Source organism: Rhinolophus hipposideros (assembly GCF_964194185.1).
Source record: "Rhinolophus hipposideros genome assembly, chromosome: 8".
NCBI lineage: Eukaryota > Metazoa > Chordata > Mammalia > Chiroptera > Rhinolophidae > Rhinolophus > Rhinolophus hipposideros.
The window spans coordinates 49,064,049-49,079,651 of NC_138054.1; the positions used below are offsets into that span (position 1 = coordinate 49,064,049).

Here is a 15,603-nt window from a genome sequence, read left to right on the forward strand (position 1 = left end):
CCTACACTGTTGTAGAGACTGTAAATAAGCAGATAGATGTATAATAACATCATGGGCCAAGTATTATCCTAGGTCTTTTAATCACATTTTTTATCACAGTATTATTTATAACAAGAAATTGGAATAATACTAAATTTTTAACAATCGGGGATAGGATAAATATTACAAAACACCTCTGCAATGGAGCATGTTTAATATGGCCAATAAAAGTGATGTCATTAAAAATAGTTCATGACACAGAAAGAGGTTTGTGAGATTGTTAAAAAGCAAATGCTGATTACAAAAGAGAGGGCCCCAGTATGGTTCCATTGCGGTAAATACACGTGCATAAAAAGACTAAAAGAATACTTGTTAGCAGTGACTATATAATTTTGGCTTAGTTTCATTTCCTATATTTTATACAAATATGTTCAGCTTCTGTGTTTTTGAATTTAGTTGTTTTTAAAGGAAGGAAAAGGACAATAAATATACAGGAGACCCCTTACCTCCCTTCAAAAGAGCTGAGCTGCTGAGACCCTTCTTTCTAACAGAAGTCTCCTGAAGACCTTAGTTTTCCTGAAACAAGAGTAAATGAGGCTACTTCAACTGGCCCTGAGGAAAAAGACCCAAACCATTTAGCTGGGTTGTGAAGTGGTCTTTTAAGATTTCCCCTGGCCTTCCCCAAATCTCTCTTTGACAGGATGAGGGCGTCTGAGAACGGGTTTGTTAGGAGGAACGGGCTACAGTGGGCGACCGACTCAATTCAGGGTGCTTCTGTTACTCAGCATCAAAGTGGCACTAATTTCAAGGCCAGCATCTCAAGGTCTGCCCAGGACTTATTTACCTGTTATCTGCGCCCAAAGTTTGATTAGACTGTCATGATCAGCCTGGTTCCCACTGGGAAGTGTTGGCAGAGCTGCTCATCACTAGCAAAAAGACTTTCTCTGAGCTCTTATCTTCAATGTGCTTTCACTATTAAAAGTTTTCCATTTCCTCACCTTTCCCTGTCCCCCACCCCAGCTCAAACATTCCTATTCACTTGAATCAACTTTATTATAAAACAAAGACACAAACAAACAAAAAAACCCACAAATGAAAAACAATAACATTAACAACAACATACAGCATGGTCTTCACACACACATACATTACCAAGATTTCACCGCTTACTTTCATACATAGTTCTTTTCACACACATGCCTGGTCAACGGTTAGAGATGATTTCTGATCACCTCGTGGTTCCCGATGTAACAATAAACTAGGAAAACATATGCAAGCCCCTTTACAGAGTACAACATTATCATATCGGACTCTGATAATGACCTCAGTGGATTTTGTCACTTCTGGGTGACAGCTGAGGGCACTGAAGTTCAGAGAGGTTATATAATTGGCCCAAGGTGACTTTAATATACAGGAGACTTTATTAGTTAGTGGCCATGCCAGGGCTCTTACGTGGGTCAGGGGCTACAGCACTAAGTAAAAACAGTTCAGCATAGAGACGTTAAACCCACTTTGCACACCTCACAGCACTAGCCATACAGAAGAATAGCATGATAAAACACCAATGTGCCGACTGTATTTTGGAGTTTTCATATTTTTATTTAGGTAAAATTCACATAACATGAAGTAAGCCATTTCAAAGTGAATAAATAATTCAGTGGCATTAAGTACATTCACAATGTTATGCAACCACCACTTTTATCTAAAACATATTCCAAAACATATCCATTACCCCAAAAAGAACCCCCATACTCACTAAGTAGTCCTCTCCCCACCCGCTGGCAACCACCAATCTGCTTTCTGTCTCTCTGCATGTAACTATTCTGGGTTTTTCTTTTTTTTTTTTACATGTATGGAACGTGACTTTTTGTACCTGGCTTCCTTCATTCAGCATTTCATTTCTGAGGTTCATCCACATTGTAGCATGTATCACTACTCTATTCCTTTTTACAGCTGAATAATATCCCATTATAAGTCTATAAGACAATCTGTCTGCCTAGTCAGCCAGTAATGGACATTTGGGTTATGTCCACCTTCTGGCTATTGTGGATAGTGGTATAATGAACATGCATGTACATAGATTTGTTTGAATACCTATTTTCGCATATATTTTATCTGACTATAAGAGTATAGGATATTTATTGAAGAAAATGTGGAAATTAGAGGAAAAACACAAATAAAAAAACCACCTAAGGGTAATTAAGAATGCCCTCTTCTAGAGAGGATGTTCTATTACGTTGGTACAAAAGTAACTGCGGTTTAAAAAGTAAAAATAATTGCAAAAACCGCAATTCCTTTTGTACCAACTTAATATAAGCCAAAAAGCTTATAAACCATTCTTTCTTTCCTCCCTATAAACATGAATTCTTATTTTAGAACTAGGTAGTCCTTGAGAATATGGACTGTGTCGTAGGAAAAACGTAGAATTGAATACTGGTGCTGCCATTTAGGAATTGAGTCATTTTACCTCTCTAAGCTTGTTTTCATGGCTATAAAATAGACATGATAGCACTACCTCACAGGGTTTTTATGGCACATTAAATGAGATGGTATTGTGAGTATAGCATCTAGAATAGCACCTAGGACAGAGCAAACATTCAGGAAGTATTAGCTGTAATAGCACTCCCCACACAGGAATTTGGTAACTCCACCAGAAACTGAGATTTATGAGACAGCCATTTTGTTTTCACCCTGTATCTTTAGTACAGTGCCTGGCACTCAGTTGGCATTCAATAAATACCTGTTGAATGGGTAAGTGAATGTGTTGGGGAAAAGATTGAAATTAGAGACCTGGGAAAAATCCCTAGGAAAACAGAGATTCCTGAGTTCAAAAGACAAGCAAAGGCCATGGATAGGAAATTCTTGCAAATCAATGTGAATTCTATACAACCATATTTAAATGGCTGGAGTTAGTCAGGTCTGACTGAAGTCCCACCAAACAATGGAATCATTTGCTGAAAATGGTCAGAATATAAGTTAGTCTTAGTTGCAACACCTGGGGGCAGAACTAGGAGACATGTAGTGTGTTGAACTTCCTAAGTTGCTGGACCAAGCTAAAGCTCAGAGCAGTTTTTAAAGCCAATGAAGCATTTGATAGAATAAACCCAGGCAAAGAGATATTTAGGCATGGGGACTTGACAGGAACTTCCCTGAAGTAATATCACTTGGAACTAAAGAGATGATTAGTGAGCTTCTCGTGGCCCTCCAGGAAATCTTGCCTGGCACAGGAATGCAAAAATTTCCAACCTTTCCTAAAAGCAGTTTCCCCACACTCCACTGCCTCATAATAATGTCTGTAATGGGTTGCAGAGCTCACTGCCTGCCGAAAGCCTTACTGCCTTCCTCCTATTGTGGGTCTTTATCCCAGATAAGCTCAGGAGGGCTAAATGGAGTTGTAGGCATGTAAGCTCTCAGGAAACGGGCCAGAGAAAGTCAAGGGCTGACCCGTATCTCAGACGGCTATTAGCTGGGCCTAGTCAGGGAGGAAGTGAGCCTCCTTTGTTCCATTTGTTTTCACACTTCTTTAAAGCACCTATCACTGCTGCAATTCAACGATTTTTAATATATGTGTGTGAAATTAATTGTTAAAGTCTCTCACTTCCACTAAATTGTAGAGGATCCGAAGGCAGAACCATTTCTGTCTTGTTCATTATTTCATCTTCAGACCCCAGGATAGGCCTTGTCCATGGTAGGCACTCAATAAATGTTTATTGAGTAAATGAATTTAAGGTATTTTATTACAAATTTCAATTCAGTTTGGACAAGGACATGCGTTTGAATTCTGGCTTCATTGCTTTGTGACTGCGGGCAAATGGCTAAAATTGCTCTTAGTAGTTTCCTGATATTGCTATAACAAATAACTACGAACTTGGTGCCTTAAAACAACAGAAATTTATTCTCTCACAATTCTGGAGGGCAAAAGTCAAAAATCAGGCAAGACTATATGCTCTCTGTGGGGAAGCTAGGGGAAAAAACATTACTTGCCTCTTCCAGTTTCTGAGGGCTCCCCTAGAATTTCTGGGGAGTGCTTGCAATCACTCCAATCTCTGCCTCCATCTTCACCTCACTTTCTCCTCTGTGGGTCTGTATGAAATCTCCCTATGCCACTATCTTATAAGGATTCCTTGAGGCATTTAGGGCTCACCTAGATGATCAGGATGAACTTATCTCAAGATTCAATTACATCTGCAAATACTCTAAATAACACAAAGTTCACAGGTTCTGGAGATTAGGATATGGACATATCTTTTGGGGGGCTATCGTTCAGCGCATTACATTTTCCTAAGGCTCATTTTCTTTCTTTTTATCTGTAAAATGGACATGTTATCTCTCATAATTATTATGAAGACTAAGTGTGACAATACATGTAAATCGCTTAACATGGTTCATGGCACATAAGAAACTCTCAATATATGCTAGCTATTAATTAGCGGTTATTATTCCATAAGGCAGAGAAGTATTACTCCCGATGGCCATATAGAAAAGGTGAGGAAGTTAAGCCAACTCATTCAGACATTCTAAAAAGCATGTCAATATCAGTATTAACATCAATCTATCTGTGTCTTACTTAATCAGGACTGAGCTCAGCCATCATACCTATGTCATTATATTCAGAAGACTGTTATTCTCCCCCATTTTACAGATAAACAATACAAACAACAACAAAAAGCTAAAACTCAATTTTTAAGAGCATGAGTTAGCCACAGAGCTTAAGTATAAGCCAAGGACTTCTCACTCAAAGCCCAGTTACTTCCTATATTACCTCAGAAAATTACGGACAAATGGAAAAAATCCGAAGCATCTGTACCTGCTGTGGGGACAAAACCCCAAAAAAGCAGTTTCCAGGCTCTCGGCCTCACATAGAAAGGTGCTGGCTCGGGTAGTAAATGGCCATCAACTGTGATCAGATGCCAGCAGCTGTGGCTAGTTGGCCGTCAGCTGTAACCCGTAAGCCATTGGCCACTAATATAACGGCTGTGGCTACGCTAGCAGAAAGGGAATGGGGGCTAGCAAGAAGATGGTGGCTGGCAAGTGCGGACTGCTATTAGGCAGATTATGTAGATCCTGCTTCCTGTGTCTCCAGCCCAGACGCCAGCGAGAATATATTGGTTTGACTCCCCTACTTATGGCTCCATGGGTGTTCCTTTTTGGCCTTACCGTGTCCTGCGTTCTTGGGCGGGGAGTGGGAGCTGAGACCCTGCACGACAAATGGCGCAGCGAGCAGGGTCCCCTGCGTGACACATGGCGTAGTCGGCAGGATACGGTGCTGGCCAAAGCTTTCCGAAGGGCAGTGGAGCAGTTTGTGCGTATGAAAGCTCAGTCTGAGGAAGACCAGGAGGAGCAGCTGCCGGAGAGCTCGATTCCCGTGGAGGGGTGGAAAGATGTGGATGGTTCCCCAACCAGCAGAGGCCGGAGAAAGCGGAGAAAGCGAAGGTTGTTGCCGCCCTGTGGGCTGGGAACTGCTTGCTGAGGCAACTTGGATGCGGGACTTGTCCCAGGAGGAAATGCATGCTGAGTCCTCCGTGGGAGATGAGGGTGAGGTCAAGGTCGTCCCTCACCCCCAGGACAGCCCTGGCGAATGACTATGGACTATGGGGAATTGCCTTCTATCCCTGATTTAATGGACGCTTGACTGTTTGGGAACATACCACCATGTAGTGGGACTGGCGAGAATGTTTGCTTTTGTGTCTTGACTGGCCGCCATTGATAATATGTAAGCACCTTGATGTGAGCCACTGTTGTTCCAGCACAGTACCCCGAGAGGCCCAGAGAGAGAGTGGCAGTGCCCTGAGAGCCCTGGCTGTGTCCAGGAAGTCTGGCTGTGTCCAGAGAGAGTGGCAGTGCCCTGAGAGGCCCTGGCTGTGTCCAGGAAGTCTGGCTGTGCCCAGAGAGAGTGGCAGTGCCCTGAGGCCCTGGCTGTGTCCAGGAGGTCTGGCTGTGCCCAGAGAGAGTGGCAATGCCCTGAGAGGCCCTGGCTGAGTCCAGGAAGTCTGGCTGTGTCCAGAGAGAGTGGCAGTGCCCTGAGAAACTCTGGCTGTGCCCGGGGAGACAGGTGGTACCCTAAGAAGCCCAGGAAGTCTGGCTGTGACCAGAAGTACTGTGGTGGTGCCCTGAGAAAAGCTGGCTGTGCCCGGGGAAACAGGTGGTACCCTAAGAAGCCCAGGAAGTCTGGCTGTGCCCAGAAGTACTGTGGTGGTCCCCTGAGAAACTCTGGCTGTGCCCGGGGAGACAGGTGGTACCCTAAGAAGCCCAGGATGTCTGGCTATGCCCAGAAGTACTGGTGGTGCCCTGAGAAACCCTGGCTGTACTCAGAGAGCCTGGCTGTGTCCAGGATATTGTATTCACCTCCAGGCTCCTTGCACAGGGCCCCTCGCAGAAGACGCTTGTCGCGTAGATTGTGAGGCGAGACCCTGTAGGGGTGGAGTGTGGGGACAAAACCCCAAAAAAGCAGTTTCCAGGCTCTCGGCCTCACATAGAAAGGTGCTGGCTCGGGTAGTAAATGGCCATCAACTGTGATCAGATGCCAGCAGCTGTGGCTAGTTGGCCGTCAGCTGTAACCCGTAAGCCATTGGCCACTAATATAACGGCTGTGGCTACGCTAGCAGAAAGGGAATGGGGGCTAGCAAGAAGATGGTGGCTGGCAAGTGCGGACTGCTATTAGGCAGATTATGTAGATCCTGCTTCCTGTGTCTCCAGCCCAGACGCCAGCGAGAATATATTGGTTTGACTCCCCTACTTATGGCTCCATGGGTGTTCCTTTTTGGCCTTACCGTGTCCTGCGTTCTTGGGCGGGGAGTGGGAGCTGAGACCCTGCACGACAAATGGCGCAGCGAGCAGGGTCCCCTGCGTGACACCTGCATAAATCACTTCTGAGAATATTGCTGAAACAGTTGACTACATGGCAGATTAGCCTAGAAGAACTCTAAAACAGTGGTTCTCAAACTTCGTTGCACATTAGAATCTCCTGAATACCTTCTAAACCCCTTAAATCACAAACTGTGTTGAACAATGAAATCAGAATGGGGGTAGGGAACAAATCCAGGCATTAGAAATTTTTAAAACTCCCCAGGTGATTCCAATCACAGCTGAGCTTAAGAACTACTACTCTATCAGTGGTTCTCAAACTTTGGTGGGAATCAGAATCACCTGGGAAATTGGTAAAACTACAAAGGCTTAGGGTCTACTCTGCTTCAATAAGCCTGGATCATTCCAGGTGATTCCAATACCCACAAAGTTTTGAGGACAACTCTAACGTACCTTTCAACCTTGATGTTTTGATATTCACTACTCATTTATTTATTCAAATACCTGTGCTAGAGTTGGAACTACAGGGATGCATGCAACTAAGACATAATTCCTGATCTCAGGAAGTGCACAGCCTGGTGAGCTGATCTTGCGGCTCTCAAAGAACTCTCCACCCGGCTCTTCCTGGCTGACACTCTCACTAGGGTGGGATAGCCACGAGGGCTTTGCTTGAAATGAAGAAGATGGAGAATGAATATTTCGTGCATTGGGGAAGAAGGAGAGGGAGAGGAAGAACACACACGAAAGCATCACACAGCAGTGTGGTGAGGCACAACTACTATGTCACCTTCCTCCAGGGTAAGGCATGGCTACCTATGGGGGAAGGTGGGGTCAGGAAAGCCTTCTTCAAAGTGGTCAGTTCCGCACCGGGTCTTTAAGGATGACAAAAGTTTGGGGAGGGTACTTCGCATAGAGGCCTAAAATATGATGGGGAACAAGAAGCAGTTTGGTTCTACAACATAGCGAGCATGAGTGGAGGGGGAGGGACGGTGAAGGCAAGGCAGGAGGCAGATGGCACAGGACTTTGTGTGATCTCTTCTCCCTCCGTTAGCCAAGAAGCCTCTAAGTACAAAAGTCCCTGGGAGTTGTGTGCAAGAGCTGACTAAAGCCAAAGGCCCAGGACTATAAAGTTTCTAGAAGCACCTTGAGGCCAGCTTCAAAGCCATCTCTGAAATGGACGCACCAGGAGATTCCCTCAACAGGCAGGTTTAAATCCAAACTAAAAGACATGCAGCCAAGGAAAAAGATGGCCTGGGAACAATCAAGTAACTTTTCTCTCTGCTGCTTCCTGATTACTTATGAATCTAAGATTGTGCCTTGTTTTTGCCAGGAATTACCGAAAATGGTACCAAGAGAGTAAGACATCGAAGACCCATGATAGGAGGTAGATAAATCTCTATCCCAATTCTAAATGGTAAAAACAGGAGCATAAATGTTTCCAAGTTCGCTCGCTCGATTGCTCCTCTGTCTAGACCAGGCGGTGATTGTTGGGAGGAGGGAGTTCTGTGTTCCTTACACAACCAAGTCGGCCATTTGCAGAACACCCTAGGGCCTCATGCCTCTAAGCCGATTGCCCCACTGACAGCAGCACATTGGGGAGGGGGTGGGAAGACTGGCGTAAGGGACTGATGCCAAGAGCTGGAACTGAGCTGAAAGGACTGCCTGGAAAGACCACTGAGGGGTGAGGCTGACTCCACTCTGAAGCTGGTGCCCCATGGCAAACTCCTTCTCTTTGAGCAGGCTTTGAAGAATCAAGATCGACTCTAAAGGATCATTTCCCTTCTCTTTCTTGAAAGAATTCCACAGCCCTCATCTTGGAGGTTCCTTTCTCCAAAGTGAATAGATTCGTCAAGTGAAGAGGATGAATAAGAGTCCTGGAGAGAACAGCTTGGTTGAAGAAAACTGATTTCCAGGTCACATGCTTTTTTATGCTGGGTTCTGGGCAACCCAGCAGACAGAGCAGAGCTGACCAGAAGCTCCCCTGCTTTCCTATCAAGAAGGTGTTCTTCTTACTACTTCCAGGCCTAGACCAGACTTTTTATTTTTTTAATTGCTATAAAGGAAAAGGAAACTAACTTTGGATGGTCAAGAAAAGCTTACCAGAGGAGATGATAATTGTGTCAAGACCTCAGGGAGGGTAAAAGCAAGAGAAAGAGTATTCTGAGTAGAAAGAACAGCATATCAAAATGCCCTGGCAGGAAAGAGTTTGGTCTGCTGGAGGAACCTAAAGGAAGCTGGTGTGGCTGGTGCATAGCCAGCAGGGGGGAAAAGTGCAAGGCGAAGTTCAAGAGACATAGGCAATGCTGGGTCATTAGGGCCTAGGATTTCCTGACTTGTCCTGTGGTTCTATTGCTGCCTCATGTAACCATTATCAAATTATAATCCCTCTGTTCTTTGGACTTCTAACCTACACAGTTTTTCTCCACAGAAGGAAGATTACTCAAAATATTGCCCTTCTCTGAGAATTCTTGATCAGATTACAATTAGTAATCATAATTCACTTTATATAAAGTACTTTATATGTTTCTAAGTATTAGGCACACACCAAATCAGTTTCAGAAAAATTTCTTTTCATAAAATGTGGTTCCTAGCATTTTGAAGCTGGGATACTTACGAACACTTTTCCTCATGCTGCCAGTAGGAAACACAGGTTAGGGGATGTACCTGAGGTTGATTAGAGCAGCACCTTCGAATGGAAATATGATGCGAGTGACATATCCCATTTTAAATTGTTTAGTAGCCCCATTAAAAAGGATCAGGTAAAATTAATTGTAATACTGTATTTCACTTAATTCAGGAGATGAAAAATTATTTCAACATGTAATCAATATAAAATTATGAAGCTATTTTAAGTCCTTTTTTTCATATAAGCCTTTGAAATCAAGTTTGTGTTTTACATTTATACTGACATAATTTTGGACTGGCCACAGTTCAAGTGCTCAACAACCTCAGGTGGCCTCTGGCTGCCATACTGAACCACAAAGCACTGGAGCCTTGTCATGGGTGAGGCAGCCGGAACAAGGCCTGAAACTGCCCCTTTTACAGATGAGAGCACTGAGGCCCAGAGTTTAACTGACAGGTCACTGACCTGGTGGCGGAACTGAGCTGGGATGAGAATCTAGGTTCCTTGTCAAGTGCTCTTTCCCCAGATCATACTACACTCCCTTTGGGAATAAGAAGTGGGGGGGGGGGGCACAAGAGAGCTACCTGAGTGAGCACCTATCTATGTAGAGACTGTGATGGCACTTCAGATTTTGTTCAGCCCTTATCCAACCCTTTAGAGTTGGTATCCCTTTTCCCATTTTCCACATGAGGGTATAAGGCTCCACGTGCTTTTGTTGTTGATATGGCAGGACAACATTAGGTAACAATGCTATCAATATTCGAAAGATATAGCTTAAGGCCCAAACCTGCTGAATTGGGGCTGTCTTAAATACCACATGGCTACCCCAGCAATTCCACCAGAAAAGTCCCACAACTGGTTACCAGTTTGGAAAATGAAACAAAAGGTGGATGAGCTCTCAGAGACGCCATCCCAGGAGGACTGTTCTTTAGCTTGCCAAGTACCAAGGCTCCTGTTCCAGTCCGTCCCTATCTTACCCTTTCACCCACTGCCACCGCTCTAAATACATGCAATTCGGAGCACAAGGACAGGACTCAGCGACCATATTCAGACTAGCTGTGAACCAAGCTCCAAGCTATAGGCCAGTCAATACCATTTAAATATACTCTTTATGTGCTGCAGACAAATCAAGTAACAGAGAAGGGGGATTAGAGAGGCGGCAACCACTCCTGAACTGGAGAACCTGGTCACAGCTCTTGCCAGTGAAGTTCTCAGGGAAGAGGTGGGCTAAGGGGCTGAGGCCAGCATGTATTTATCTATTGTGACCATGCAAGCAGCTGTCCGATGGCACAAGTGCGACCCGCAGATGTGTTTCTTGTCCAGGAAAACAATCTTAAGTGACAGATACCAATGCCTCCACAAGTGAGCAAAAGAAAGCTCAGAGTCATTGTAACTCCAGAGCTCATGCTTATGAGAACCATGCTGTACAATTCTGTACTATGTGTAAAACTCCAAGCTGGTAGAGGAAGTAACTCTCCATTTAAAAAAGCAAGCCAGGACAAAAATACCCCCAAATCTAGTCTGTCAGCACAGAGAACTATTTGCAGTTGGAAGCAGGCCTCAGTATTTTTTTAAGTAGTAGACTCCCTCCCTTTCGGCTACCTTGGGGTACAATTTCCAGTCCTTTCTCCAAAAGAAACATTTGGCTTTCTGTAGAGAACCTCTGAGACCTCATGTGACTGAAAATGGAAGAAGGGGAAAGAGGCCCTCAGCACACCCCACCCAAAAACCCCCATGGGGAAGCTGAGGTTGGGCCCCTGTAGATCGATTTACTTTAGGAGGTACTTGGTTCTGAAGCATTTGTTTCAGAAATTACCTCCATGCCCCATCAATAGCAGCTTTCAACGGCTCTTCCCGGGTGGTCTTGTCTCTTTTAAATTTCATTTCCTGTTGGAAAGGTAACAGTTTAATGCCACTGACTGGACTCAGTTAACAGAAAACCAGGACTTTAGTGAAGCTGGGGAGCCAGAGTGGGAATGATGGGTGGAACAGAGTAGCCGTGTGAAGAGAAAGGCATTAACGAATACCACGTGATGGATTTTATTTTTACTGCCTCTTTATGTGAGGGCAATTGCCCCATAGGAGGAGGGGCTATAAATGCAAGGGGCACAGCATATCCAGTTGCCATGTTGGATGTGGATTCCTGGACTTGGCCTGGAGGCCTTAGTAAGAATGCTGGCATGGCTACTCACCAGCTGTGCCCCACAGCCAAGTTCTTTAACCTTCATGAGCCTCAGCTGCCTCTCTGTTCTACCACACGAGGTGGTGTGAATTCAAATGATGCATGCAACATGCTTAGCAAGCGCACTGCATCCAGTAGGTATTCACGTACAGTAGCTATGAATTGGCATGTATAGCATTTGAAGCCATATGATTTAACCATCATGTTTTTTGCTACACACCAGGCATTGTGTAATAGTTCCATGCCAATAGATAAGAGAACCCCTTTAAAGAGGCAGCCACAAAATAGATCATTTCAATACAGCATGGTAAGACGTCTGATCAAAATAGACATGGGGTGATATGTCACCCCACATATAAAATATTTTGGGGCATGGTTGATTGCACGGTCAATGGAGTTGATGATAAAATTCATTAATTGTCTGTTTCTCCCTCTAGAAGGCAAGGTCCAACAAAGCAGAAATACTGCGTATCTTATTTAGCACTATGTCCATGAGGAGAACTGTGGGGAAAAGGATGTGAGGGAATGTTTAAAGTAATGCCTAAGTAAAGAAGGAATTAGCCAAGTGTAGGATGGGGTTAAAGATAATCCAGTCAGAAGAAACTGCATGAACAAAGGCATATCCCTAAAGATATATTTGGGGAAATAGAGGCAGGTTGTTGAAAAAAATGGAGTGCAAAGTTGTATGGGGTGTAATGGTGAGGTGAGAGGAGACAGCAAGGGTAAGACCATGAAAAACCTTGTTTACCAAGCTGAGAAGTATGACACTTGTGTGGGTAAACAGTCCTGTGCGGAAGGCCAGAGTGGGCAGCTGCTGACATGGGCTGATATAACAGGATCTGAAACTTCTGCTCCAAACCTAAAATATGTTTTTCTTATGAGCTTACCAAAGTACCTATGGTTTTTTTTCACTATCAAGCCCAAAGTAACAACCATATTAACCCAGAACAGCTGTTACTCCTTATTCTCCAATTAGTTTATCAGATTTGCTAGCCAGATCAATTTTCACAACCATATGAAGTAGTTACTTTTATCATCTCATCTTACAAATGAAAAAGACCAAAGCACAGATAGGTTGAGTGGTTTGGCTAAAGTCACACAGTACATAGATAGTAGAGTCAAGATTCAAACTTAGTCACATTGGCTCCAGAATCCATTGTCTTAACCACCATATTATTTCAAATCTGTCTTCCAGTTCACCATTTCTCTCTTCAGCTTTGTGCTGCCACTTGATGAATTTTTAATTTCTGTAACTCTTACTTGTCAATTCTAGAATTTCTATTTAGTTCTTTTAAAATGTCTACAATTTTGTTGGTCATATTGTCCTGTACGTGCCGTATGGTTTCTGTTCCCTCTTTCACCAGGAAACATTTTAAACATATCCACCCTCTGAAACTGGTCTATTGTCTTTAGTTTCTAAGATATGAACGTCTCCATGTATTTTGTCTGCTGATTCTCACTAAGGGTGGCTTTTTTTCCCTCTCTTGCATACACTGTAATATTAAAAATAAACTTAACATCAGCAGGAGTTTGGTGGTGTTGTTTGGTGGTTTTGAATTTAGACTTTTTGTTTTTGGTGGGAGACTCATGTGCACTGGGGTGTTGAGATATTTTTATGACCTAGTTTGTAGGTTGTCCCCTGACAATGTCTCATAGTTTAGTTCCAGACCAACTTTTTACATTATCTTCTTGATTTGTGGCTTGTACACTATACAAGAAGGATCCCAACTCCATACCACACACAGTGCAGGTTGAGGTTTTGATTTCTCATGCTTGGTCCCAATGGCCCAAGGTGGCTGATAGACTTCTATACGAGATCCTCAGCAGAATATTCTTTATTTCATGCTTGGGCCAGTCATTCCTCACTGACAGCTATCAGAGAATTTGTTTGCTATGGCCCCAGCTTTCATCTCCATAGGGTACTGAAACTCCAGCCCCTAAAAACCACATATACTTTCCATATTTTCATAGGACCTTTTAGGGTTTCCAGGCGGGAATTGCCGCCCATTCTCAGGAATTTTTTTCATTTTCCCATTCCTGAATCCCGAGATATAAACTGTTATCTGTTCTCCAAGATGAATCATTTCCACAAAGTGATGGCCGATACTACCAACCACCTGGGTTCAAGGAGCCGATTTTCCAACCAACTTTTCTCAGGATTCAGGAATGGGAAAGAGAAAATTCCTGAGAATGGGCGGGAATTCCCACCTGGAAACCCTAAGACCTTTTTGTTTAATCTCGTCTCACTAATCATTGCTCCGTTATTGAGCTTTCTCTTCATTTCTGGCACCTGGGGATTTCTCCCTTTTGCATACCAGCCTGGCAATGGATGTTTTTTCCATTGTCTATTTCTCTCTGTGATTGGGGGGAATGTCCCTTGACAACACAATCTATCAAATTGATTGGAAGGCTATGATTATGCCTTTAGACATCAGTCTTTCCCTTTTGGTTCTGAGTTCATGGAGGATAGACACGTTTGTCTGATTCCTGTTTCTATCCTAATTCTTCAGACACAGCCCAGACCACAGTAGGAAGCAATAAAGATTTGATCAATGAATGAATAAATGAATCAATCAGCTTTCTCTTTTATTCTAAAAGGGAATTAAAGACTATATACTAATAATCTTCTAGAGAAAGAAGATACCAAGAATCCCTGGAAAACCATCCATGCTCTCTGGAAGGCCATGCTGAACAAACACAAGAGTTTGAGGCCTGCCTCAGTCCATCCAGCCTTTTGGCTAGTAGGTTCATTACTACTGACACCACTTCTTTCTTTAAGGGCAACCAGCACTAATCACAGTGCTGATCTAGTAGAAATTTAAAGTCTGGCGGGCTAGGTTCTTGACTGATGCCTCCACTACGTTTTTTATCACACATTGATATCCTTCTATAGTCATAACTGGAACTTGATCAATAACATATAGTATGCAATGATGTCAGTTTTTCTGTTGGTGCCATAAGGAGCTGGCCAACTACGTTCACATTCTGGAGAACCTACTGCCTCCTAGGCATTGTGCTTGGTGCTGGAGATGTCGAAGAAGAACATGCAGTCCCTGTTTTAATCCATAATTAGAAAAAGAATGTCCAGATCAAATTTGACAATACATGATCCTAAGTGTCTTTGACTTAGGGTGAAAAGACATGCCGCCTCAGCTTACCACCCTAAAATACCTAAAAAGTATCACCAGCAAAATAGCTTTGCCTATTACTATTTCATAAAGTTCTCTCTCCTCAGAGAGGAAATACAATTCCCAGTGAATAGGATGAACAGATAAAAGAGAGTTGATCATGAAACGCAATTTTTGACAATGACTTTGGAGCTTCTTTTATCACTACAATCCCAGAACCTAGACTCATGCCTGTACTAAAATAGAAACTCAATCAGTTTGTTGAATGTATTTGCACACATACACCTGGACGTGGCCCATCTATCTATGTGGCCCTAGATACAGTATGACTCATCATTCCACATATGTTTATTGAGGATTTCTTACGAACAGGAGTCTCTGCTAGATTTTGTGATGGAGACAGGCAGAAAGAAAAAGAACAAGATAGATATCCTACCTATAAAGAATTTCCAGGTTTAAGGGTGAGATACACAAGTATGTAAATCACCATGATACAACATAGAAAAGGGCTATAGGACTTTCAAAGAAGGACAGGCCACTTCCTGCTGAGGGATCAGATAAGACTGTGGCTAATGCAGACTTTCTGTTTGGACTTGAAGGAAAAGTAATTTGCTGCCCTGTATAAGGGAGAGAATGGGTATTGGCAAGCAAGGAAGGACAATGCACGTGGAAAGAAGGGCTTAGACAAAAGCAGAGAACCAGAAAAGCCCAGGATATATAAAAAGAAATACAAATTTGGCTGGAAATGCCTAAAGGGGCATAAAGGGACTAAGGTGAAACAAGGCTGGAAAGGTAGGATGAGCCAATTGCAGGGGATTTGACTGTGTCCTGATTTACCATTCCAAGACATAGGATCTCTAGATCTCTAGAGTAGCCAGTGCTTAGCA

The 15,603-nt window shown here is 43.4% G+C and overlaps 1 protein-coding gene across 2 annotated transcripts in view; it reads right to left on the minus strand.

Annotated features, from left to right (window-relative positions):
* ROR1 (receptor tyrosine kinase like orphan receptor 1) overlaps positions 1-15,603 on the minus strand; it is a 379,097-nt gene that overhangs the window by 150,024 nt on the left and 213,470 nt on the right. Inside the window, exon 1 of one of the 2 annotated variants that reach the window (XM_081055998.1) lies at positions 1,150-1,236. The exons of the other annotated variant lie outside the window; for it this stretch is intronic. Coding sequence (XP_080912124.1) covers positions 1,150-1,177 — 28 coding nt within the window. The 5' untranslated portion in view covers positions 1,178-1,236. Of the gene's footprint in view, positions 1-1,149; positions 1,237-15,603 lie in introns of those variants that run through there. 2 annotated transcript variants of the gene reach the window in all.